General features: G+C 36.9%; 1 protein-coding gene across 7 annotated transcripts in view; it reads left to right on the top strand.

Moving 5' to 3' along the window:
* The window catches only part of ARHGAP24 (Rho GTPase activating protein 24), a 487,442-nt gene that overhangs the window by 289,502 nt on the left and 170,438 nt on the right, over nucleotides 1–27,502 (top strand). Inside the window, exon 1 of one of the 7 annotated variants that reach the window (XM_032239863.1) lies at nucleotides 24,101–26,953. The exons of 5 other annotated variants lie outside the window; for them this stretch is intronic. In XM_032239863.1, coding sequence (XP_032095754.1) covers nucleotides 26,941–26,953 — 13 coding nt within the window. In that variant the 5' untranslated portion in view covers nucleotides 24,101–26,940. Of the gene's footprint in view, nucleotides 1–24,100; nucleotides 26,999–27,502 lie in introns of those variants that run through there. One more of the 7 variants, XM_032239866.1, reaches the window with a different exon arrangement.

The following is a 27,502-nucleotide window of genomic DNA, read 5'->3' as shown; positions in this document are numbered from 1 at the left end:
CAACTTCTACATAAGGGTAAAATTATTTTAAAATAAAGTTGGCAAAAGTGATAGTTAAAAATGATAGCAAATTGAGGGTGGATTTCTGGTAAGAATCAGGAAACAAAGTTCTTTTTCATTTTTTGATTTTTTTACAGAAAACAAAAACGTATTAATAATTAGTTTGAATATATAAGAAATAAAATGGGTACTTACACTATTAATTCTAAAAATGAAAGATATTTTAATAATATTAGGCTTTAAAAGCAGTGAAAACAATTACCAAAAAATACATGCAAATAAAGAGGATGGACAATTAGAAAATTAGAGTGAACCACCTATGGTACTGAATTAGAGTCAGAGATATTAACATGGAATAATTGTTAAAAATATATACTGAGAACTATGTGCATGTGTGTATGTGTGTACATGACTTAGTATACATGCATATATTTCCTACCTGTATACACTGAGAGAGGCTACAAAGCGTGAGGCCCCAGTAACAATGAGCATGCTTAATGCCCAGATTTTGGTTTCTAAAGATCATCTTCCAATAAGCAATAACTAGAATGCCTTGGAGAGTTCACTGATTCCAGGGGTGGTGCAGAGAACCTGGGATGCCTTGTTTTCTAGATGTTAAGGATTTCCTTTAAAAAAAAAAAAAAAGAGAACAGCATATTGAAAGAGTACACTAACCAACCTGAAGGAGCTTCTAATGGTCAAAGTGGGAATAATCTGAGCAAGGAAAGAAAGATAGTATTGGATTATAACCCAAGAACTATAAAATTCCATGAGTCTGTACTAATAGAAATAAATTACTGAAAACAATTTAAATGAGTTAGAAATGTAAATTCTTCCTTATAGAAAATTCCAATTCACAAAATATCCAAAGAATAGGGAATATGGAAATCACCCTAAGAGTAATAATTGCTATAGGAAAATATATCTGCGAATGCTAAAATTGATGGGCATAATTTGAAGTGGAACTGGTAAATTTGCATAGTTTCCAAGTATCTCCTTTCAAATATTTAATAACTATAAAGAGAAAAATAATAGCTTTAAATGCAGAATCCTCGCAGCATCACTTAGCCAAGTGATCAAATTTAATACTACTGGTAATACATATTAACATCATGTGCCTCTTGAGTGATCACTGAGAGGGCACATCGTTTCTAATAATGTGTACCCTCAATCTGATCATGAGAAAACATCAGACAAACTCAAATTCAGGGGCAGTCTACAAAATCACAGACTAGCCATCTTAAAAAATGTTAAAGTCATAAAAGGCAAAGAAAGACAGGAATTGTCACAGATCGGAGAATACTAAAGAGACATAAAAACTAAATGCAACATGAGATCTTCAGTTGGATCCAAGAACATGAGAAGTGAAAAGCTGGTGAAAGCAGAATAATCTCTGTAGTATGGTTTATAATACTGTAACAAAATTAATTGCTTAATTTTGATAATTCTATGAAGGATATGTGAGATATTAACACAAGAGAAATCTGGGTGAAGAGTATACAGGAACTCTGTTGTATTATCCTTGCAACTCTTCCATAAGTCTAAAATTGTTTCAAGATTTAAAAAGTTTAAAGAGAAAAAAGTTCCCCAGGTTATTGCGACAGTGAATCAGGCTTAAGAATCACTGTGCTGGTAATTGGCTGAGTTTCTTCTAGCTCATTGATCTTGTACCAGAGTAGAATTGTAGAATTGCTCAGATAGAGCAAAGCAGAAAATAGATCACAGGCTGAATGAAATGGGACCCAAATGGTAAAATAGCAACATCTTACTCAATTGGAGGACATAGGGTAGGAATTAAGAACAGGAGGAGGAAAAGGAGAAAGAAGAGGAGGGAGGGGGAAGGGAAGGAAGAGGAAGAAGAAAAGGGAGAGAAGGAAAGAAGGAAGAGAAAGAAGAAAAAAAAAGAGGAGGAGGAGGAGGAAAATATGCTCAAATAAACTGTTTTGAATATAACTTAATTATTAGAATACAAATCTTATTTCATTAAGCAGCATCAAAAGGCTGGAACAATTTCTGCTGCATAGCAACTGAAACAGCCTACATTGAAACAATTCTTATAACCATATGGTCCTCTGTTAAACGTTGGGAATTTTTAAAATGCTAATGTTTACCTTATATATTATTCAAGCGCATTTTACCACAGGTAGGTTATTTCCTAGATATTCATAAGATATGCAGCTTGCATATTAATTCCAGTTGAAAATTCTCAATAAGAGAAAAAGATCATTCACATTAAGAAATTATTCAAATTAAAGTGTCTTTTTTTAGTTAAATACATAAAAACACAAAACTTCCAAAGGACATACAGCTGTAAGAACACAATATATAGCATCAAATGTGAATTATGGATGGTTATGTCTCAGTTATTAACAGTCAGTAATTTTAAACTATCTATAGTTTTATAGGTTTTTATTTTTTCTTTTCTTGTTTTTTGTTGAAGTATAGCAATTTTAAAGTGCATTAAAAATAACAATCTAGGTGATAAATTTGCTAAACCTATATTCTACTCTTTATTCAGATCCTCCTATTGTAATGCCCACCAGATTCGTAGAAGGGTCTATGCCCCACAAATAGTGCCTTATGTTGGATTATTAGGCAACATTAAATGAAAAATATTGATAACTATATTTTGAGTGTGGTCTAAGTCTCAATTGAGCAAAAGCCTGGGAAAAATTATCAAGTCTAGCTGTCATTACTTAAGCATTATATAACATTTCTCATGCAGCTGTAATATGATATAAGACTTTTCTTCCGTGTGTTATGTCAGTTACTCTGCTACAGGAATTTTTATTCCACGTAAAAACTGAAATATGTGTATTTACAGTGTCATCCCTTGGGCATATGAATAGCTGGTGTCCTATGAGATTTCCTAAGTAAGATAAGAGTAACTGAAGAGGATTGCTGGGACTGTGACATTTCTCTGTACTGTAGAAATCACATGAAAATTATACAACTGTTTCCTGTACATCAAACCGAGTGCTTGTGTAGGCAGCAGCTACGTATTCAAACAAAAGACTGCTTGTGTTCCCCCCTTGGGAAATGAGCCAGCCATCTCAGGCAGGCATTCCTTCCTGGCAATATGTTAGCCAGACATGGCGAACCCATCATTAGTAGGTCCATGTATGACAGGTGTATTTACATTATTCAAGCTCAAGAGAATGATGGAGAAGAAGCAGAACTCCAGCACCATTTTTATTTGGGCTGGATTACTTTCATCAGTAAAATGGTATTTTCTCCATGAAGTTAAGATGTATGCAAGGCCAAATGACATTTGAAAGATGACTTGATGAACCTGGACTCTGAAGAATGCACCTTGTATGTAACAAGTTTTTAATAATTGGACTAAGCTATTCTATAATGAAGTGAGCTTCATGGTAGATGTAAACAAATAAAATTTACTGACTAGAACCCCTTCATGGACAATGTTTGGAAAAGTATTAGTAACACTGACTTCTTGATTTCCCAATGTGACCACCAATTGCTGTGTAGAGCTAACCAAATTACTTAACCTCTCAAAATCTCGTATCCAACTCCTAAGGTTATTGTGACGATTAAGATAATATTTATATACCCCACCTATGTAAAAATTTCCCAGTGAAGATAGCCTCCTCCATATTCACTGTCTACTTCTATTTTAATGCCCGAAAGAGTTTTGAGCTATGAAATGGCTCATGTCTACCTAACTGTGCTTCACTGATAGCAGAACACTTGTGAGTTTCAACTTAAGAGTTCGGCTTAAGAAATAGATAATTTATAATGATGGATAAAGAATAACAATACTATAGTTTTAAAGGGAAAGAATCGAGACAGTCGATTTAAAGTAGTTAATACCCAGTTTGAAAAATAATTTGTATGGTAAGTCAAGGTAGTTTCAGGCATCTCATTGGAATAAAAAGGATAAAGGAGTTATAAGTTAGATGGAGTTGCTTTGCAATTTCCAACTCTTTCACACAGCCTGAGCAAATCATTTAATATCTATGAATTTCTGTTTTCACATTTGCAAAATAATAATAATTATAAAAAATAATTGATGGGCTGGGTGCGGTGGTTCATGCTTGTAATCCCAGCACTTTGGGAGACCGAGGCTGGTGAATCACCTGAGTTCGGGAGTTTGAGACCAGCTTGACCAACATGGAGAAACCCCATCTCTACTAAAAACAGAAAATCAGCCAGGCATCGTGGCACATGCCAATAATCTCAGCTACTCAGGAGGCTGAGGCAGGAGAATTGCTTGAACCTGAGAGGTAGAGACTGCGGTGAGTTGAGATCACACCACTGCACTCCAACCTGGGCAGCAGAAGCAAAACTCAGTCTCAAAAAAAAAAAAAAAAAAATCAATGAAGATAAAAACAAATAATATATTAAGGTATATAAATTGTTTGACACACAGGAAGAGTTCAACATGTAGTCCTTAATGCTATACTTTGAGGTGATACTTATGTGAACTTCAGAATACCAAAATATTACATTGGGTCTGGCTTTTGTGCCTTACTGAGGCCCATTTGTCAGCACAGGACAGTCATGGTTACCTCCTATATCAATTGAGGTTTCAATATAGTACAGTTTTCTAAATACTAGAAAATATATTGCTGTAGAAGTATGCTTAGGGCTAGTAATATTTTCCTTAACTAAATTAGAGCTTAATTCATTTGCTATCTAAGATGGATCCCTTCCAGGGCATCTTCCCTGTTACTGAAATGAAGAGGAAGAAGGAACAGCATAACACTTTCATGCCTACAGCTTGAGAACAGTTTTTATACCTTCATCATGATGCTCATTTTGCTATTCCTTTCTTTAGTTCTTTGTATCTATTTCCTTATGTTTTGTGGGCTTGAAGATTAAATTGCCTGAAAATCTTTTAAAATATGGAGATTCTTCTGTTTCTAAATATTCCTTGTGCCATTTGCCCAGGTTAATTAGTTAAGGGGCAATTCACACCTCTTTTCCATGTGATTTACAGGGCGGTTCACACCTTTTTCTGTGTGATCTCTACTGTGGGGTTTACAGAATGTGGCTTTGCAAACAGTGTGCCATGGATCTTTGCATGTTTTTATTAGAGTGAAAGGCTCTTAATTGTTCTGAAACATATTTTCCTTCATAATAAATTTAAAACACTTCATTTTCAATCCCAGGAAGATTGGAATTTTTATATATTTTTATAAATAGACAAATTCTTTAAATAGCATTTAATAGAATGGGATTGTAGATACAATTAGATTTAGGAAAATCTGCAAAATTTTGTAGAACTCATTATAATGAGCATTGTAATGAAAACAATTGGTATGGAACCAACTAGAGGTCTAGTTGTCATTTGACCCAATAACTTAGTAAATGATATAGTGTTTCTTTATAGCAGCTGTTCATCATCTTTACAGCAGGTACTGTACTTGTATCATCAGTAGTTGCAATAGTTGTAATAAACATATACTAAAATATAACATACTATGTTAACTTAGATATAAAATGCTACATGAAACAAGATTTTTACAAATTATTAAAATACACATTGTTCACTTAAAGGAGGTAATTTTTCTTCTTTTAAGAGAGATAGGTAATACTACCAAACAGTATATAAGTGAACATGGCTTACTTAAAGAAAATACAATGGATCAGGCAGCTCAGAAACATAAATCCAATTATAAGTCATAAGAATTTTGTCATAATTTTACATGATATCACAAACTAATGAATTTCTGAGAGATCTCAACCAATTGATTTTTAAAAGATGTTGCATTTGTACAGGGCTTTATTGGATCAAAATGTTTTATCTTATTTGAATGTTAGCTTTTCTGTTCTAACCCTTTCCTGGGTTTCTCTCTTGCAGACATCAGCTATGTACAGTATTCTGAAGCTGTCAAAGAACAGGCAATATTCCAATATACACAAAACTTCCCATCTGCAATTTTTAGTTCAAAGATCCATGGAGCTTTGGAGGTGGGGTAAAGTGCCCACTATAACTTTTGTTGTTTTTTGTGTTAATCAGTGCCTTCTATTTATTTTTCCTTTAATCTCTAGTTATATTAGGTTCAGGTACATGCCAACAAAACAAGAACAAAGGTATGAGATAAAAGTTCCTTTGTGCCGCAAGTTTACAGCAAATACGAATGCAAGTTGATTAGGGAGACTGTGGTGAGACTTACAGAGAGAATCTCGTAAAAATATATCATCTTGATACTTTCGTATTTGAAACTGTGCTGGAATGCCTTCATTACTGATTATTCCTTTCAAAGTTGATGACTTTGACTAACAATCTTGCTGTTTCCCTCCTTCCCAACACCACCCCTTCCCGTTGCTTCCTTTTGAAAAGCAGTAAAGGCAAAGGTGATATTTAGGTCCTCTAAGAGTCAGTGTTGGTGAAAATGAAATACTTCTTCAGAGCACGGTCAGGATGATTATCCAGCCGCTTTGATAAATTTACAGACATCTGTTCTAGACTCATTTCTGCTGCACGAATCTGCCATCGACAAACCATAAGGACTTTAATTAACTGAACATACCAAGGAGTGATGCTCTGATAAAATGGCACCATCTGGAAAGAAAGATGTAAAATTTTCTCCTCAGCTGTGTTGATTGGGGATTATATTAAAATGTGTCTTGATCACAAATGATTCCCCTGCTGTTGTAGGGTTCTTTATTAGTAGCATAGTAGCAAAGGCTTTATGGCTTGAAGTACTTTGCTCAGATGTGCTGCAGCATTAAAATGTAAATTTTCTGAGCTTTGGATTTTTCCTTTGGCCTTTTGTTAATGTCCCATTAGTGCTCATTAATTTTTTATGCTCCACGAAGAATGATATTGATCAACTTTGAGCTTCAAGGAGAGGTCAGCCAGAGCATAGCAGTGCCTAAACTCTTGGCAATTGTTCTTAACGAGCCTGTTTGGAAATTTAATGTAAATCAGGATCGGGTCTCTAGAAGAATGCACATGTGTACATAATCACAGAATTTTGGATATGATTTCAGGGCCTCCTAGACTCTCAGGAGGGGTGTATCCCAGATTAAGTACCTCTTCTTCAGACATACTTATTTCTCTCTCATACATGCAGCATTACATTCCTTCTAGCAGTCTACCCCCTTCAGCTGCTTCATTTGAGCAGATTTTCAAAGTTTTTCAGGAAACATGAACTTTGGTTTAGAAAACTTAACTTCCTTCAGTTTAGTTCAGTCTAATCGTTCCCAGTTGAATATTTTTACCCCTAATCTCAAAGAGTGATAAATTAAATCAGTTGCAAATCATAAATCTTGGCTTCCACTGATCTAAGGTCTAAAGGGGAAGAACAGATGCTTGAACTGGATTCTAAGGGGAGGTGCATTTAGAGGACTCAATCACAACCTTCTTTGCAAGGAAGCAATGCTTTCTACTATTTAAGTTGACAGAAGCTTAGTTTGTGTAACTAATTGTTGGAAATATGTATAATTGTTGAAAATATGCTCTTTGGCAATAACATGTGACAATCATAAATTACATGGCCTAAAATCACATATTCTACTTCTAAGGGCATTTGAGAGAAGGGCATTTTAGATATCATCATTCTTAGCAAACTGACACAAGAACAGAAAACCAAACACCGCATGTTATCACTCATAGGTGGGTGCTGAACAATTAGAACATGTGGACATAGGGAGGGGAGCATCACATACTGCAGTCAGTTGTGGGGAACTAGGGGAGGGACAGCGGGGGGTGGGGAGGGTGGGGAGGGATAAAGAGAGGAGAAATACCAGACATGGGTGATGGGGGGATGAAGGCAGCAAACCACCTTGCCATGTATGTACCTATGCAACAATCCTGCATGATCTGCACATGTACCCCAGAAGTTAAAGTGCTATTTAAAAAAAGTCTGAACATTCTAGAAGAACATGACCTCCTCCCATGGGTAGCAATTGTTCCTTATGACAGTAATATTTTTTTTAATTGGAGCTGGATTGGGAAGTCAGAAGGAGAATGTTGCTGCATAATCCACTGTGATCTGAAAAAAACATGCACTAAAATGAGAGTTAAGAAATAAAGATTTTCACCAGCTAAATTGTTAAATAATTATTATTTTCACAAGTTCACTTGGGTAATCTCTAGTTCCAATTTTCCATTTCTAAGATGAGAATACTAATGTAACTCAGAAATTAGGTAATTAAGAGAAAGCTTATGACTGCCCAAAAATATGTAGCTTTTGCCACAAATGCCTTTTCCCCAATTTTATTTATGTCAATCTGAATAAAGCCTTGCATTTTTCAGGTGGTAGAAAAAACATACGTAATATACTTTTTGACTTAAAATAGAACTATCTTAGATTGTTCTAAAATAACTCTATTTACCTTTTCAACCAAATCAAAGGCACCTGGTGTTACAAAGATATTTTCTTCAAGTCAGAGAGAATTTGTAAAATTGTGTATTTTTAACAGTATAATTTTTATCCCACTCCTGATATAGTGTCAAACAACTCATTGTTTTTCTAATTACCTTAAATCAAACTCCGAAATCCAAGTCACCAGGATGTTGAATAAATAAAGCTTCAATCATACGCATTATTGCCCTTTCTTGCCTTATTTTTCCACCCTGAGAAGTAGGGTTGTGTTAAAATTTTATAGAAAGGATTCTCAGGTCTTTCACTCACACTTGGCTGAAATGAATAATGTCCAAGCCACATACTGTCCTGACGACAGATAGTTCTGTTGCCTCTGTGCCAAAATCACTAGGGTATTTGGGCCTACATCCAACCTTCGAGCCCAGAGGCACAGGGGCTGACCTCAGAATTGTACCAAGCCTCTATTCTCCTCCAAGTCCTGTAATCTCCCAGGGGCACTTTAAGCACCACTATTCCAAGATTCTGCCAAAGCTCCCATGACTTGCTAGTCTTGGAGAGTATGTTTTCTTAGCCTGAGGCCAGCGACTTTGGTCTGTATCACTCAAGGCACTTCTCTTTATCTTTGTCTCCCCCTCTCCCCCAAGCAAACTCACTCTCCCTGAACCTTTATAAATACAATGTTGACATGTTTTTCTTGAGAGCTTTTTCTTACTAATTCACTCTAATACATATTTTTATTTGCTTGTTCTGACAGTTTTACATAGTTGTTTGTTGCTTCTTGTAATGAAAGAGACCAGATGTTTCAGCATTCTCATTTTATTTTTCTCCCAATTAAAAAAAAAATGCTTTTTATTTCATTGTCACCCTCTTGAGAAAATTCCGTAGCAGGCATCAATATAAAGCAAGATTCTCAACATTAAGTCCTAGGGGTTATAAGCAGGCATGTTCAGACCTTGGCATTCTAACATAGTATCTAGACAGGTCAACTCCCAGCAGATTGCTTTCTAAATTGTCTTCCTTTCAACTGCTCTAAACACTCTGCCACTTTAACCTTTTTTTTTCCTTTTTGTTTCATTGTAAATCCTTCATTTATTTACATCTTATTTTTTCAATATTCCTTCACTTGCTTTAGGCAGATGTGTTTTGGTTGAGTTTCTTCAGATTAAGAGAGAATTATGCTGTCTGTTGCCAGTGTTCCTTAGCCTGTCCCAGGGAGGAGTGGTCTGCAAGGTGGATTTCCAGACGTTCTACAATATCACCTCCTACCTCCTCTCTCTCTCTGTATTCTTAATATTGTATTTCAAAAGGCCATCAGAGAGTAGGAAGATCAAGAGAAATTATCCAGAGTCTAGAATTAAAGTTGGCCCTAATGTAGCAGCTCCTTTTCAGTCTGTCATGAGATTTTTGACTGATAGCTTTCATTCCTGTTCTGCCATCTCAGTGACCATATGGAGGTGGTTGTCTGCTTTAAAAGAAAATAACCCCAAAAGAGTAGCAACTAAATGAAACAGCAAAAAAAAAAAAAAAAAAAAAAGTTTTCTTTGATGAGAGAAGGTACGTGATTTAAAAGATCAATATATCAGCAGAAAACAAGCTCTGTGTTACATGTGAACTGGGGACTATGTCTTCCTGGAAGTTATAAGAAGGATCATTACAGAATTGTTTACACAGCTCCTCCCACCTTTCATCCAATTTAAAGTAAGTGGCTGTCATAAGCATTGCTTAGAAAATCATTACACACACCCTGTTAAAGTTTTGGGTAAACTAAGGGAGATACCAGTCTCAGAGTCAACTGGTCTAGGACAGACTGGCTTTCCATTAACACAAACACAAACAATATCAAAGACATTGCTTTTCTGTAGCCATCGCTATAAACATTGACATACATCTGGCCACCATTGTCATCATTGTCTTCTTTTGAGATGGAGTTTTCACTCTTAGGCTGGAATGCAATGGTGTGATCTCGGCTCACTGCAACCTCTGCCTCCTGGGTTCAAGTGATTCTCCTGCCTCAGCCTCCTGAGTAGCTGGGATTACAGGTGTGTGCCACCATGCCTGGCTAATTTTGTATTTTTGGTAAAGACGGGGTTTCACCATGTTGGTCAGGCTGGTCTTGAACTCTTGACCTCAGATGGTCCACCCCCCTTGGCCTCCCACAGTGATGGGATTACAGGCATGAGCCACCACGCCTGGCTAACATTCTTAACATCTTTGGGGGTTTTTATATTAGGTACTAAAAGGAGTTCAAATTAAAAAACAAATGAAGCTTTCCATTTAAATAGATGGAGAATAAAGATATTATTGCATAAAATTAAGAAAAGAAATATACATATCCATCTGGTTATATAGAGATTCATATTTCAAGGTGTTAATGGCAGAGTCAGTAAATCAATTATTCATGTGTTTAATCAAATAAGTATTCAAATAAGAGAGGGAATTACCTTATTCCATTCAAGGCATAGTCACTTTCAAAATGTTATAATGTAACTGAATGTATTAATACCTGTAAGCGTTTATTTAACATTCCTTAGCACCTATCCTTTTTTTTTTTTGCGACATAGAACCTACTTCAGGAGCTTCAATGCTTAGGTCTAACATCCTTTCTTGTTTTGTAAAATTTCTGGTTCACAGAGCATTCCAGTCTGGCAACCTCAGAAGATAAATAAGCCCCTTGGTGTGGACATGATGAGGCTTTTCCTATCAGAGAAGTGATGCACAGTGGAGGGGCATTAGCCAGGCAGGCTGAGGGGTAGACGTCCGGGACAGACTGCCAAAAGCAGGAAGCGTGTGTGCCTAGCTAAGGATCTCTTCTGTCGTTTCCCTATGTTCTACTGCTAGCATAGAAACATAAACTGGGGACTTCCAAAGGCATATTTGAAAGCACATGGTCTTTAGAGTCAAATCCTTATTTATAACCTGCCTGGTGTGTAATTTTCTCATTTGTAACATTATAAAATCATAAAATGGGATAAAATGAGAATATCTTTCAAGGCTTTTGAGAGGTTAATAAAAAGGTATTCCAAGTCCTCAGAACGTGATCAATGCTTAATAAATCGTGGATGTTATACAAGCCTTCTTTTTAAAAATTTCAGCTTTGCCTTTCATATAAGTCAATTACCAACTTTGTTAGGCAATATCTCCTTCATCTTTAATTTTCAGCTCAAAATAGCTGTGTAATTTTAAGAAATGTTCTTAACCTTTATATGATTCTATTTCTTCACATGTGAAGTAACAGGAATAATATCCTGAGTAAGGGTAGCACTCTGTAAGGCCACGTTCTAATAGGATGCTATCCATTTTGTCCTTGATCACAATTAAAGCAAAGTACAGGCATATGCATCAATGTGTTCATAGTGCACCACAGTGCAGTCATCAGAAGCATGGATTCTGGGGTCAGGCAACCTACATTACTACTCACAGTTCATCTGCTTAACACAGCTGAGTGATCTTGGGCAGGTCTATTAGCTGTTTTATGCCTCAGTTTCTCAGTTTTCTAGACTTCCTTTATACCATTTAATTTCCCAATGGTATTAGAGAGAAAATCCTCTGTCCTCAAAAGTCTCATCTATTTCAGTGGTACTGTACTCTTCACATGTAAATAAATAGTTTTAAGGAAAACATTAAATTGTTTTACCACAAGCTAGCTAAACATCAGTATTTCATCCTCTGAACCCAATCAAATAAAAAAAAAAGTTTCTTCAGTGTTACTTCTTTTTGTGTGTAGAGCTATAAAATTATTATATTCTCACTAGAAATTTGGGACATTTAATGTTATTAATATTATTGAAGCAGAGAACATAGTATGAAGGCAACATATCTATTAATCAAAACACCCTCACTGTTTACTTGATGGTTTTACTTTTCATGATGGTTCATGACCTGTAATGACTATAAAACACTTCCACATTTATGAAAGCTTTGGAAAAGTTCTCTTGCAATGTTAGCTCAACTATAGCTAACAGAAAAGAAATGTAATTCTATCAATGTTTTTAACTTAATGACAAGATAGGGATTTGATCTACATGGCTACTAGCACCTTTTCTAATGCTGAGAGCCAGTGATTTCTGTGTATCCCTTGAGAAGTTTACTTTAAAATGGCAGCATTTGAAATGACATCTATAGATGTAACTAGTGTGGGTCTAAAGGTTTGGTTTTAAGATGTTGAATTTCTATAAAATATTTTAAATACAAAGATTAAAATTAATATTATGCAAATTTTAACGCTTTCCTTCTCTTTAGTAAATGTTTGTGCACCACTCTTCGCCCTAGGTATGAGTTCACTCCAGAACTTGGATTCAGTTGCTAGTGAATATGGATGGAAAGAGAGTTCTAGTCTAGGGTAGTGAGCTGCCCAGCACAGGAGAGACTTAATATACAAGGGTACCTCATGGTTCCCTCCCATCTCCACTGCCACTTACATTCATGCTGCTTCATCTCTATGACAGAATTTCTAAGTAGGTTTCACCTTAGTTTTATTTTTTGATGCGATTACTTAAATGTGTATCACTTTATCTCACTGATAATGGAGCATAAATAGAAAATTTTTATAATGAAGATACAGTCCCAACTCAGAGTAATTACTTACAGATTGGAGAAAGTCTTCACATATTTTGTTATTATGTGGATATGTTCACAATCATCAAGATGATTCAGAGAAAAGTCAAAACATATGTTACATCCAAAATTGATTTTAGCATCTTTTTCAAATAAGTTTATATTTCTCTTTTGTGTTTAATATATGCGTAGAGAAATAAAAGCTGGTGGTACAATTAGTATTTTCTACCTTTATAATAAATGTGTTTTTGGCCAGGTGCAGTAGTTCACACCTGTAATCCCAGCACTTCGGGAGGCCGAGGTGGGAGGATCTCCTAAGGTTAGGAGTTTGAGAGCAGACTGGCCCATATGGTGAAACCCTGTGTCTACTAAAAATACAAAAATTAGCTGGGTGTGGTGGTACAAACCTGTGGTCCCAGCTACTGGGGAGGCCGAGACAGGAGAATTGCTTGTGAGGCAGAGGTTGCAGTGAGCTGAGATCACACCACTGCACTCCAGCCTGGGTGACAGAGTAAGACTTCATCTCAAAAAAATAATAATAAAAATAATAAAAAATACACGTGTTTTCTGATAGTATCAGAGCTCTTAGTAAGTGAGAACCTGTCACTTTTCAAAAAAAAATTGTCATATCTGTTTCATAGCTTGATTACTGGATAATAACTAACAAATAAATCTTAATGCTTGTAAGTTACATTTCGAACATAGGTTTATGGGGATTTTAGTAACTATGACAGTGATATCTTGAGCTGTTAAGATGATTTTTATGCCATCCATTAATTTCCCCAGAAAGAAACTAATTCACACTTCATTCAGAATCTAGATAAAATCTAACCCAACATTAGAAACTCTAACCCAGTATTTTTCCTTTAAAAAAATCTCCTGCGTTAAGGAAATCACTCCTAGCCTTAACAATAAAACCCAGATTCTGCAGGTTGTGAATAATAGAAAGGTCTCACATGAGACTCAGCTCCAGTTCTCTTTCCCTGGTTTCCTTGAGAGTTGTCTTACCTTCAGGAGATAAGTTCCCATTAGCTGTTTGCTTTCATCGCCACAATGACTTCACAGGGCTTTTTGCTTTCATAATTGGTCAATACAGCTTTCCTGATTATAGCCAATAGAACACCTGATACAGGCTGGATTCTTCAAAAGACCCAGGGAAAGCAAAGGATGATAACAAGCAACTAAATAATCTGGCCATGAAATAACCACCTACTCTCCAGGGTCACCTGCCTCAATTACACCATGGCCCTATTTCTTTCTCAGTGTGGTTGGGGACCTATCTTAGAACATGTTACCTAGGAGATTCCTCTAATACTTTCACATTCCTCAAAGCTTAGACATATGTCTGTGAGCCAGAAAGCAGTTGCTTTTTTCACCCCCTTGAGAGTCTTCTTCTGAGTTTATTTTCTTTTTCAAGGAAGTATCTTATTCCAGGATGAAGGAAGTACCTCGTTCCAAGATGAATTAGAAGCATGACTATTTCTGATTATTGGATGACAATCAGAAATAGTATTACTCTTTATGAAGACCACAACAGAATAGTAACTACCTTAATATACTTCCGCGCACCCAGCATTCACATAGGAGGGGTACCCAGGAGCAAGAGGGAAGCAGTTCATTTGAATTTCTCCATAAACTGCTTTACTTTGGTTATCTAAACCAATGCAGCTATCATAATAGGGGGTGGAGGGAAAAGGCCTAATTACCTGAGTGGGAAGCATGAGATAAAACTTTGTAGTAAAATAATATCCAAATAGAGAAACTCATAGTTTTTTATATGCCTGACACAGATACTCAACATCTACATGAATTCGGGTGAGGGACATCTTGTCTGAAGGTGACAGTGTCCTCAGTTGTAAAATTCCTACAGTCTTTTTCATGGATACAGTCTTATCTATGGGTTACAGTATAATTATTCAAAGTGAAAACTGCCTAAATAATTATAAGCCCTGCTTGATGGGGATCTCACATATCCTTTTTCTGTTATTTATGAAAAAACAATTTTATTTGATTTTTAATATTTTGTTTCTCCCATTACCAGCTTTATTGAGGTATAATTGACAAAGAAAAATTGTCTATATTTATGGCATAAAATCTGTTGTTTTGATATATGTAGATATTGTGAAATGATTACATGATTACCACACTCAAGCTAATCAACATATTCTCAACCCAGATATATATTTGTGGTAAGAAAATGTATGAATCCATTTTCATGCTGCTGATAAAGATGTACCTGAGACTGGGCAATTTACTAAAGAAAGGGGTTTATTGGACTTATAGTTTCATGTGGAAGGAGAGGCTTCACAATTATACTAGAAGGTGAAAGGCCTGTATCAAATAGTGGTGCCAAGAGAGAGAATGAGAGCCAAATGAAACAGGTTTCCCCTTATCAAACCATCAGATCGCATGACACTTATTCGCTACCATGAGAGCAGCATGCTGGAAACCGCCCCCAGGATCCAAACATCTCCTACCAGGTCCCTCCCGCAGCATGTGGGAATTATGGGAGTACAATTCCAGATGAGAGTTGGGTGGGGACACAGCCAAACCGTATCATTCTGTCCCGACCCCTCCCAAATCTCATGTCCTCACATTTCAAAACCAATCATCCCTTTCCAAAAGTCCCCCACAGTTTTAACTCATTTCAGCATTAACTCAAAAGTCCACAGCCCAAAGTTTTATCTGAGGTAAGGCAAGATCCTTCCACCTGTAAGCCTGTAAAATCAAAAGCAAGTTAGCTACTTCCAAGATACAATGGCAGTACAGTAATTGGGTAGATACAGCTGATCCAAATGGGAGGAATTGGCCAAAACAAAGGGACTACAGACCCTATGCAAGTCCTAAATCCAGCAGGGTAGTCAAATCTTAAAGCTCCAAAATGATCTCCTTTTACTACATGTCTTATATCCAGGTCTCGCTGATGTAAGAGGTAGGTTCCCATGATCTTGGGCAGCTCTACCCCTATGGCTTCGCAGGGTACAACCTCCCTCCTGGCTGCTTTCATAGGCTGGCATTGAGTATCGGTGGCTTTTTCAGGCTGTTGGTGCAAGCTGTCAGTGGATCTACCATTCTGGGGTCTGGAGGACAGTGGCCCTGTTCTCACAGCTCCACGAGGCGGTGCCCCAGTAGGGACTCTGTGTGGGGGCTCCAGCCCAACATTTCCCTTCCACACTGCCCTAGCAGAGGTTCTCCATAAGAGCCCTGCCCCTGCAACAAACTTCTGCCTGGGCATCCAGGCATTTCAATAGATCTTCTGAAATCTAAGCAGAGGTTTCCAAACCCCAATTCTTGACTTCTGTGCACTCACAGGCTCAAAGCCATGTGGAAGCTGCCACGGCTTGGGCCGTGTACCCTCTGAAGCCATGGTATAAGCTCTACATTGGCCCCTTTCAGCCACAGCTGGAGCAGCTGGGATGCAGGGCACCAAGACCCTGGCCTGTACACTGCACATGGACTCTGGACCCAGCCCAGGAAACCATTTTCTCCCATGCCTCCGGGACTGTGATGGGAGGGGCTGCCATGAAGACCTCTGACATAACCTGGAGACATTTTCCTACTTGTTTTGGGAAATAACATTTGGCTTCTCATTACCTATGTAAATTTCTGCATCTTGAATTTCTCCTCAGAAAATTGGTTTTTCTTTCCTTTCACATTGTCAGGCTGCAAATCTTCTGAACTTTTATACTCCGCTTCCCTTATAAAACTGAATGTCTTTAACAGCACCCATGCCACGTCTTGAATGCTTTGCTGCTTAGAAATTCCTCCTGCCAGATTCCCTAAATCATCTCTCTCAAGTTCAAAGTTCCACAAATCTCTAGGGCAGGGGCAAAATGCCACCAGTCTCTTTGCTAAAACATAACAAAGTCACCTTTGTTCCAGTTCCCAACAAGTTTCTCATCTCTACCTGAGACCACCTCCACCTGGACCTCAGGGTCCATATTGCTATCAGGCTTTTGGCTAAAGCTATTCAACAAGTCTCTAGGGAGATCCAAACTTTCCCACATTTTCCTGTCTTCTTCTGAGCCCTCCAAACTGTTCCAGCCTCTGCCTGTTACCCAGGTCAAAAGTCGCTACCACATTTTTGGGTATCTTTTTAGCCACACCCCACTCTACTGTTACCAGTTTCCTGTATTAGTCCATTTTCCTGCTGCTGATAAAGACATACCCAAGTCTAAGCAATTTACAAAAGAAAGAAGTTTATTGGATTTACAGCTTCATGTGGCTGGGGAGGCCTCACAGTCATGGTAGAAGGTGAAAGGCATGTCTCACATGGTGGCAACAAGAGAAAATGAGAGCCAAGGGCCTGTCCACCCAAACCACCAAAGATACTTAAAATTGTTTCTCAAACTCACACAAAACCATCACACAAGCTGATATTAAAAATAATTATACCCACTAAGTCATCAGTCTATAATCAGTATTTTTTCTTCAGAAAAGTGGTGAAGAAGGCAAAGTATTTGACTTCTGATGTCAAATAGATTTTTTTTTTCATTCTCTTGACCATTTTAGTGTAATTTGAGACCACATAAATTAGGAAAGAAATGTTCACTACCCCAGCGGAGAGTGATTGATTGATCATCAAAAGGGCCTCAACTAGGTATCACCTGGTCCTTTTAAATGCATCCCTATGCTTCTGATATTGCCGACCACAACAGTCAGGACTTTAGTGAGAAGGACTTTAGGCACTTGTTTTAGATATATTTTCATTGGAGAGAACTAAGGCTCCAGTTTTAAATTTCTACTCTACACTGAGTCCTCTTCCTTCTCAGTGAAATCATTTTCTTTTATTCTCTATTTTAAGTTAACATTTATTGATTCCCTGTTGTGAGTAGTTATGTTTATTGCACCTACTATTGCCTGTGCCCACTTCCTTATTCTTTGTCTTTTCTTCTCTCCCAAGATATCACGGCAACCCGCTTCACAACAGACTGCCATTGTTTTGTAGTGTTTTAAAGAGAAACATCATAGGGCTTAGGGAGGAAGGTAGCTTTCAGAAGAGATAGCTTTTTTAAAAGCCATTGGTTAGCCAGTTTGAAAAGTTGTGCAGCTGCAAAAGCTGTATGGAAATGTTTATAAATTCAACTTTTACACATCCTTCCTCTGTCCTTTGCGTTATGAATCAATATTGGTATATGCTGATGGCCACATGCTTTTATATTGTGTTATCACTTAGAATTGCCTGGCAGTAAAACTCATGGAGTTCATTTAAAAATCAGTGTAATGCCAAATGTGTAAAACTTAGTGCAGACTGTCATATAATGACAACTCTTTAGATCCTCAGTTTACATCTTATTTTCCACATCCAATATCTGATTGCAGTCTCATTTGACAATTAAGAAAATTGAAACATAGAGAGGAAGGTGATTTACCCAAGGTTGCTCAGTTGGGGAAATGGCTGGATCTAGCTGACTCCCATTCCAGTAATTTTTCCACCTTTGTTGCTGATTCTTGGTGGTAGTTAGGTTTTCCTTATTTTTCTAATTCTCTTTGTCAAAATTTGCAATGGTAGAGAAAAGAAAAATGAATAAAAAAATGTATTTTGTACAAATTTATTAACATACCATTGTTAAGAAAGGTCTACTATATTGCAAGTCTTGTGTCAAATTGTAATCCCCAGTGTTGCAGGTGGGGCCTGGTGGGAAGTGATTGGGTCATGAGGGCAGATTTTCCTCTGGGTCCTGTTCTTGTGATAGTGAGTGAGTTCTTGTGAGATCTGGTCATTTAAAAGTGTGCAGCACCTTCCCACCCCCTCTCTTGCTCCTGCTTGGACCATGTAAGACACACCTGCTTCCCCTTAGCCTTCCACCATGATTGAAAATTTCCTGAGGCCTCTGCAGAAGCCAAGTAGAGGCCAGCATCATGCTTCTTGTACAGCCTATGGAACTGTTGAAACATGAGCTGATTAAACCTCTTTTCTTTGTAAATTACCCAGATTCAGGTATTTCTTTGTAGCAATGCAAGAACAGACTATTACAGCAATTGTGTAAAGTAATTTGGCAATTTTTCAAAGAACTGAAAGTAGAATTGCCATTTGCCCTAGCAATTCCATTTTTGAGTAAGTACACAAAGGAATATAAATTGTTCTCTCATGAAGACACATGCATGTGTATGCTCATCACAGCACTATTCACAATAGTATAGATATGGAATCAACCTAAAAGCCCACCAGCAGAAGACTGGGTAAAGAAAGTGTGATACATATACACCACGGCATACTATACAGTCATAAAATAGAGCAGGATCACATCATTTGCAGCAACATGGATGGAGCTGGGGGTTAGTAGCCTTATCAAACTAACACAGGAACAGAAAAACAAATACCACATCCTCTCACTTATCAGTGAAGAGCTAAACATTGGGCACAAACAAGGGAACAACAGACACCAGGCCCTACTTGAGGATGGTAGGAGGAAGCAGGGTGAGAATCAAAAAACTAACTTGGGTTTTATGCTTATTACTTAGATGATGAAATAATCTGTATACCAAGCCCCATGACATGCAATTTACCTATATAACAAACTGCATATGTACCCCTGAACCTAAAATAAAAGTTAAAAATACATATTTGCTCAATAATAATAATTTTAAAAAGAAACTGAGATACAGTGGCACTGAGGAGTTTGGCTAACACTCACCATGATGAATTGTTCTTCAACTTTTGAGAGACAAAGAAGAATAGACTTTTTAATCCACTGATCCATTTTACTAGAAATTTCTAAAAAGTCTTCTAAAAGGAGTTCTTAAAAAAGAAATCTGTAGAAAAACAAAAGCCTTCTTAGTAGCATAACAGTATAATTTTACTAACAAAACTGGAAACAAATATGTGCTTTCAAATAGAGAAATGTATAAATAAACTGTATCAAATTGATTCAAAAGATATTATGCAGGCATTGAAAATAACAAATATATAAATTATTTATCTGTTTTACAGTTTAGTTTACTTAGTGTTTGATATCTCATTTGAAGATTGGAGATACAAATAAAAATGCTTATAAAATATTCTAAGCAAAATAATGAAGCAAAATTTTATATGTGTACTATGACTACAACCACATAAAGCTCTACACATGAACAAGATTGGAATATATATATATATATATATATATACATATATATATACACACACTTTTATATTTGTATGCAGATAAATAGGCATAGTGTACAGGTGATAAGCATGTACATATAATTTTCTTTAATATTAAGATCTTTAAATTTAAATAGAAACTTGCCTTCATAGTAAATTCCTAAATTTTGAACAAATATGATCATTATCTTGAGTGGATTAAACTGAAAAACTTGTCTTTTTAATGATAAAATATAATCCATAAGACAAATAGTTTACTCTTATGATTATTTTGAGACAGGGTCTCATTGTGTTTCCCAGACTGGAGTGCAGTGGCACAGTCATAGCTCACTGCAGCCTCAAACTCCTGGGCTCGAGTAATCCCCCTGCCTCAGTCTCTTGGGTAGCCTATAGACTACAGGCACGTGGCATCATGCCTGTTTAATTTTTTTAAAATATGTTGTAAAAAAATATCTCACTATGTTGCCATGCCCATGCTGGTCTTGAACTCTTGGCCTCAGATGATTCTCCTGCTTCATCTTACAGTGATGGGATTACAGGTATGAGTCACCATGCCCAGCCTATTATTTTTATATGAAGGCATAAATTATTAAATTTTCAATTACTTTTTAATCAACCAAGATGAGATTTAGAATAATATCAGATCGTTACATAAAAATATAATTTAAGTGTATTCAAACCTTATTCAGCTTCCAAAAATAACTTGAATAATATTATTCTGGTTAAAGAGTAGGAATAATGCAAACCTACACGTTAGTTTGGTTAAAGGCCAACAGAAGATAGAACGTATGTAAAAATATTTACCATTTTTCTTAAGAGAGTTTATTGGTGACTGTTGTTTTGAAAACATCACGTTTATATTTTTGAGCCTCTAGCTCAATCGTATCTAAGAGCACAGTGAACTTCCGATTTCATTTGTGTTGACTTTCTAGTTAAAGAATAAATCCCTTTCCTTTGAAATGTAGCCTTGGTCAGCTGATGGAGCATTTTCTCCAAATATGCATGTTAGGAAAATTTGTTTCAATTTAAAAAGGAAACACGTGGCTATGACTTAACTATTAAAAAGTGAAATGTTCAATTGATGTGGATTTGGTCTTTCTATTTTTCCAGTCCCTCAAATGTTATTTCAACAAACCACCAAATGAGTAGCGGATGAATGAATTGTAGGCTGAATCCAAATTTTCTGACTTGGCTTAAGGCTTTTGTGCTGAAGACTCTGTCCCCAGAGCCTGGCATACATTGAGTTTGCCATTTAATTAACAAGCCGATGTTGTTTATTTTTTGTAATTCTGAGTTATTTACCAGCTGGCTCCTGGTTACGTCAGAAAGACGTAAAGAATGAAAACAAAAATACAAATAGGATACAGGTAACATCAGCAATGTAATCTCTCCCTATGCACCTGCTCGCCTCCAAACCAACCTATGTTGCTATTACAGAGATCTCTCTGAAATATGTGCTCATGCAACATAATATGTTAGAAGACAATACAATTTCTTGATTATAAATGTGTTAATTCACCATGTCCTTTTTAAATATAAGCAGTTACCCCAAGACTGTGATTATACATTCGTGAATGTATGTCATGCTGTTTATACTGATACCATATCCATTCTCTTCGTGTTTGAGTTTATTCACGCTTACTCCTGCACACACATACACATGCCTGCCATATTCCCTCTATCACTTTTTATATTTTAAAAATCAGTGAACTCCAAAGTACTCTATATTTTCCTTATATTATAGCACTGCAGCATCTAGAATTTTGTTATGTGTACCATGAATACTTTTAATGCAGATGGTGAGAGTAATGGTAATAACATGTCTGAAAACTGGAATTTTTCCACTTGTAGTGATTATAAGCATGGCAAATTAACTCTGTCAAAAAATTTTCAAAAATTATCCCTTATTATGAACCAGAGTTACTATTGTCTCTCTTTCTTTCTTTTCTTTTTCTTTATTTCACTACATTGTAGTAATAGTGATTGAAAAACATTTAGAAAATGCTAAAAGATCTAGAAGAAAATAAAATTGCTGTAATTTCGCTGCCTAGAGATAAAAACTACTAATATCATAATGCATATTTTTCAGATTTTTCTATATATTGAATATTTATTACAAAGTTTGGATCACATTGTACACTATTTTCTAATATGCTGTACTCAGTAATGTATCATAAAATCTCTTACAAAATCCTAACACAGTTCTCTAATTTCAGTATGATTGCATCATGGAATATGGATGTACATTTAGTTATTTAAGGACTAGGGGTATTGACACTAATGTTTTTGAAGTTTCCATCAACTGAATCCTTGTCATCAAGGATTCAGTTGATGGAAATAGGAGCACTTATGTTCCTGTGTGTCCCAGGCTTCCTGACAGAACCCCACATGCAGTGCTCTGATGGAATAGCAGCTGATACTGTTATCACTCAGCTCAGGCAGCTGGGTGCCTAAGGGCCTTTCCTGTCCATGAGCCACCTGACTATAATGGCTTATGTTTTAGGTGTGTGTGTGGTTGGAGGGGTGGGGTGCAATTATACTACAAGGCTGTATTTTTAAAAGATTTCAAATATGTTGAATGACCTTGTTTGTACATCTTAAAATAGCTTTAAGTGCCCAGGAATTCCTTCTCCAGAATTCACAAAGGGATAATCTTCAGGTTCCTTCCTTCCTTCTTCCCTTCTTTTTTTCTCCCTGCCTTCCTTCCCATCCTCCCTCTGTCCCTTCTTTCCTTCCTTCCTTCCTTCATTCCCATCCTCCCTTCCTTCCTTCTCATCCTCCCTCCCTTCCTTTCTTCCTTCCCTCCCTCCCTCTCTCCCTCCTTCTTCCTTTCCTTTCCTCCCTCCGTCCCTCTTCCTTTCCTTCCTCCATCCCTCCCTCCCTTCCTCTCTCCCTTCCTTCCTTCCTGCCTTCTTTCCTTCTTTCCTTCATTTCTTTCTTCTTTTTCTTTTTCTAAAACCACTTGAATATATTTAGGAAGCTTTGAATGAAAGCAAGACATTTATTCTTTACATCTTAAGGTAGGAAAGGCATTAAGAATTACATCTATTCCCACCTAGAAAAATATTACTTAATCTAACAAAATACCACAATTATATTTAGAAATACAATAAACTATGAATGCTCAGGAGGTGTTCAATGTCATGGTTTTAACTCTATACCTGTGCCACATTTTCTAGAATAAGTTAAGAGACCTCACACACATTGTCTTTAAACATCCGTGTAAGATGGTTGCTAAAAGCATTCACATTTTGAATTACTTTCACTTTTTTGCCTAAATGACTTTCAGAGTTTCGACAGTATTCACTCTTCACAGTTAATAAGTATTATCATTTGGAGTTTTTTCTAAGGCCTAAATTAAAAAGCCAAATGGGAGGGAGTGGCAGGGAAAATGTGTTAGAAAACTACTTGTCTTCATTAGTTCACACACTAGAAACAACATCTGACTCATTCATGAACCCAGTTCTACTCTAAGTGGAAAGACTATGAGGACTTTGGGCCAGACCTTCTTGAGTATCTGTGTGAAATGAAACACTGTCTCTAGGAAACATCAGGAAGGTATCATTACTGGGCAAAGTAGCAGGAACCAAATAGAAAACCAAAACATCTTATTTATTCTCATTGACTGCAAATGTTGACCGATTCTTCTGGATGCTTTCTTCTTCATACTTTTAAACTTCAGTGCAAGTATCTTTTCCATATATGATTCTAAAATTGAGATCTTAAAATCCAAAAGAGAAAAAAAAAACATGGAGGTTCAGAGACAAAGGGAGGAAGCAATGTGCTCTTTTATTCTGCCATAGTAATTACACTAGGGAAATAACTAGCAGTAGCATTTGAGAAACGAAATACCCGGCTGGGTTGGTGGCTCATGTCTGTAATCCCAGCACTTTGGGAAGCCGAGATGGGTGGATCACCTGAAGTCAGAAATTCAAGACCCACCTGGCCAACGTGGCAAAACCCCGTCTCTACTAAAAACAGAAAAATTAGCCAGGTATGGTGGCATGTGCCTGAAATCTCAGCTACTAGCAAGGCTGAGGCAAGAAAATCGCTTGAACCTGGGAGGCAGAGGTTGCAGTGAGCCGAGATCATGTCACTGCACTCCAGTCTGGGCAACAGAGCAAGACTTCCACTCAAAAAAAAAAAAAAAAAAAAAAGAAAGAAAAAGAAAAATGTAAAGAAATACTTTAGTGGGGCAGTATAATAATTTGAAGAAAGTGCCTTAAACTGTTTACACTTTTATTATTTTTCAATTGAGATATCTGAATGATTGAAAACTGACTTCAGATATAATTTAAATATTTCTCTTACAGCTGGAAATGACACTTACTTAAAGGGTAGAACAGAGACACACACATGTAGTCCTGCAGTTCAGATTCTGCTTCTAGTTTTCTAATAAAATTTGTTGAAAGAACCTGCCAATTTATTAACATCTTCAAACCCAGGAGGCTGAAAATTATGGCTACTGTACTATATTCCACACTGCAGTTGAAAAAAAGTCTTCTGCTTCATCTGAGGTCAAGAGATTGCTTTGCTTCCTTAAGAGCATTGTTAAGGGTCTGATAATTTAAGAAATTTAAGATAAAATAATGCATGTGTGTATGTTAAAGAAAAAGCAGAGTAATAGTCTACTATATAGAAAGACTTCTAAATTGCTTTTTCAATTGAAAAACAAGCAGGACTCAATTTAAAAAATAAGTATTGGCACTGATAATAAAAATTGATTTTTTCTCTCTGCATCTTGCAATGAGTTCACTGTTTAAAAAAATCAGAACTTATTTTTCTAAAAATCTGTGGACTCTGTAAAAGTTAACTTGCCTAATCAATATGCTCAAGAAGTTTTCTGAGCAACTTGTATTTTTGCCTTCCCTATTCACACTATATAAAAACCACACTTTATTTCCTTTCTTTTTCTGAGAAAGCTTTAAATTAACTAATTTACTCAGTCTATGGAATTCTAGGCCATGTAGATCTTGATTGTACTTCTAACTTCACCACTCACTCTTTAACAGTGTACAGGCTAATTATGCTCATCTGTAAAATAAGAATAACAGATATTTCCTAGGATTATTATGAGAGCTAACTGAGATAATATGCCTAAAGTTCCCAGCTCACAGCCCTGTGGGTCTCATAAGACAGGTGGCCACACTGTTAGTTCCTTTCCTGTTCTCCACCTGTCTCCCTCTCCTGTTCCCCACCCCTCTCCACAACTTAACCTCAAAATAATGCATAAGTAATTGTAGGGAAATTAGCATGAGTGCCCAAATGCATGTGTGACTGAATTAACTCAGCAGTGAACTTGGCATTCCATAGCTAACCTTTCCCCTTCATTAATCCCCTTCTCCAGCCCCCTCAAACACAGAAGTACAACAGGACACCAGGTGAGCTATGTAACCAGCCATGCACGTAAGCATTTTCTACCAGAGTTTCGACTAGTCTTGTTCTGCCTCAAACACTAGACAGGGCTCATGTTGCTCACAGTTAACTGACTCTGGCCATGTGGTGGCTGCCCTCAAGGTCCGCCACAAAGAGAACAGCAGTTCAATAAAATCTTGAACTCTATTTATAGCCCACTTGAAACAAGCAGTTTCCTTGAAGCCCAAGAAGCCTTCCTTGAGAATGCAGCAAGTAATTTACTAGTCCCAGTACTAACTGGGGAGATAGAGGGGGGGACATGCAGCAAGTGCATTTTTTCAAGTACTGCACATATAGAAAGCATTTTCTCCTACACTCTGTCCCATTTCACCCTCATGTCCCCAGCCAAGGAAGAAGACAAAACAGGCACTAGTAACAAATCCCTGTTTTATAGATTACAAAATTGATGCCTAGGGGCTTAAATTGCTAATGAACAGTGGTGGTTGGAGAAAGAGGTAAAACAAAATGTCTAAAGAGTCAGAATAATTTCTTGCTCATGCAATCAATGTAAAATTCAGTAAGTCATTATTTTCCTATTAAAAAATGTATACAATAAAGAAGAAGTGTTTTGTAAAGCACATGCAAGATTAAAAAATGTTATCTCTCCACTTCTAAGAAGATCAAAATATGAGAAATAAAAACTTAGAGAGACTCTACAGGGAAATATTTATTAAAATGTTTGTATCTATTTATAATATATATTCAGAGTGATTATATTTTTTGGCAAGAAATGTCTTCTTAAAGACCCCCCAAATTAAAATGTGCATAATTGAGACTAATTTTGAAAAATATGATAGGAATTTTTATGAGAAATTTTAATTGACTCTGTCAGTCAGCTCTGAAATAAATACATCTTTACTATTTTTTTTAATATGGGAGTTTGAATAATTCCAGTATGTATGCAAACACAAGACTTTATTATATGAGTTTATGGGCCAGAAATCACTTTGCTCTTAGAATTAATTTGATTTTGGTAAATATTTTAATTTTCTACAACCCTTCTTTGAGCCCTGTTACCTGGAAACCTGAAAATAATAAACAACTTTTTGGCTTGAGAGGGATGTCTGGGCAATTGGAATAGCTACACTGAAGTCTGTGTGTGTGAGTGTGTGTGTGTGCGTGCATGCGCATGTGTGTATTTAGAGAGAGAGAGGTTATTGCCTGGGTTGGTTGCTTGGCTTGGTGCCATTTGGGATTCTCAGATTTACTGCGTCTCTGACCTCCTATTGTCCCAGCTCTGATTTATGGAGTTCAGAATCTCGAAAGGCAAGGTGTCTGGAGTTTAGGGTCTTTCCATGACAGCCCCTCCTCTTCCCTGTATACTCCTTTTGCTTGTGGTCACCTTGTGGTGACCTTGCAGGACTCAGCGTTTTTACCTGAGCTTAGTAGCTGGGGAGCCCACTAGTGCTGGGGAGCGAGCCGTGGTTTCCATTCCTGGGTGATGGAGTCATGGGAGAAACTGCAGTGAGCAAACACAGTAGGACCTGAGTTGGGCTCGAATGTGCTTTAAGCGGCTCAGGACAGAGCAGCTGCTCTGTCTCCCAGCTTGAAAGTGCAGCCTGCATTTGTCACTGACCACTGAAGTGTATGTTTGGGCAAGGTGAGAGCTGGGTGCTTTGTTCTTAATTTGGAGACAAATTGCCAGGTATTGTTGTTGATTGTGTTTGATAATTTGGGGATATTTATATCACCACAAATTCAGGACCTAGACTGTGTGTGGTTTTATTTATGCCCTTGTTTTCTGTCATGATCCGTTCAGCTCTCCACGGTGTCCACATTGTGGCAACAGATTGGACACAGTGCTATTCTTCCACGCTGAAATGTGATCATTCTACTGCAGTGTTTCTTGGATTCTTTCGTTAATCGCTGCTGCCGCATGATATATCTGTTCATATACAGAATCCCAGTGCTAATGTGAAGGCACATAAAAACTGCTTCTGATAAAAGTCTGAATTGCTTTATTTGTTTAGAGCTTGCTGTGGTGTATTCTTTGCTTTACACTTATTTTAGTGGCTGAAACTTTGAGAGAGTAGAGTGCCTTAGAATTTGATCTGATGACAGAAGCAGTGGGAATTTTCTGTGTATTTGCTTGTCAAAATGAAAACTTCTACTTGGCCATTTGTGTGTGTCTGTGTGTGTGTGTGTTCAT

This window comes from Sapajus apella, unplaced genomic scaffold (genome assembly GCF_009761245.1).
Source record: "Sapajus apella isolate SASKATOON/1434 unplaced genomic scaffold, GSC_monkey_1.0 scaffold45, whole genome shotgun sequence".
NCBI classification, from domain to species: domain Eukaryota; kingdom Metazoa; phylum Chordata; class Mammalia; order Primates; family Cebidae; genus Sapajus; species Sapajus apella.
The sequence above is the reverse complement of the archived record's forward strand: the minus strand, read 5'-3'. Positions and strand labels throughout refer to the sequence as shown.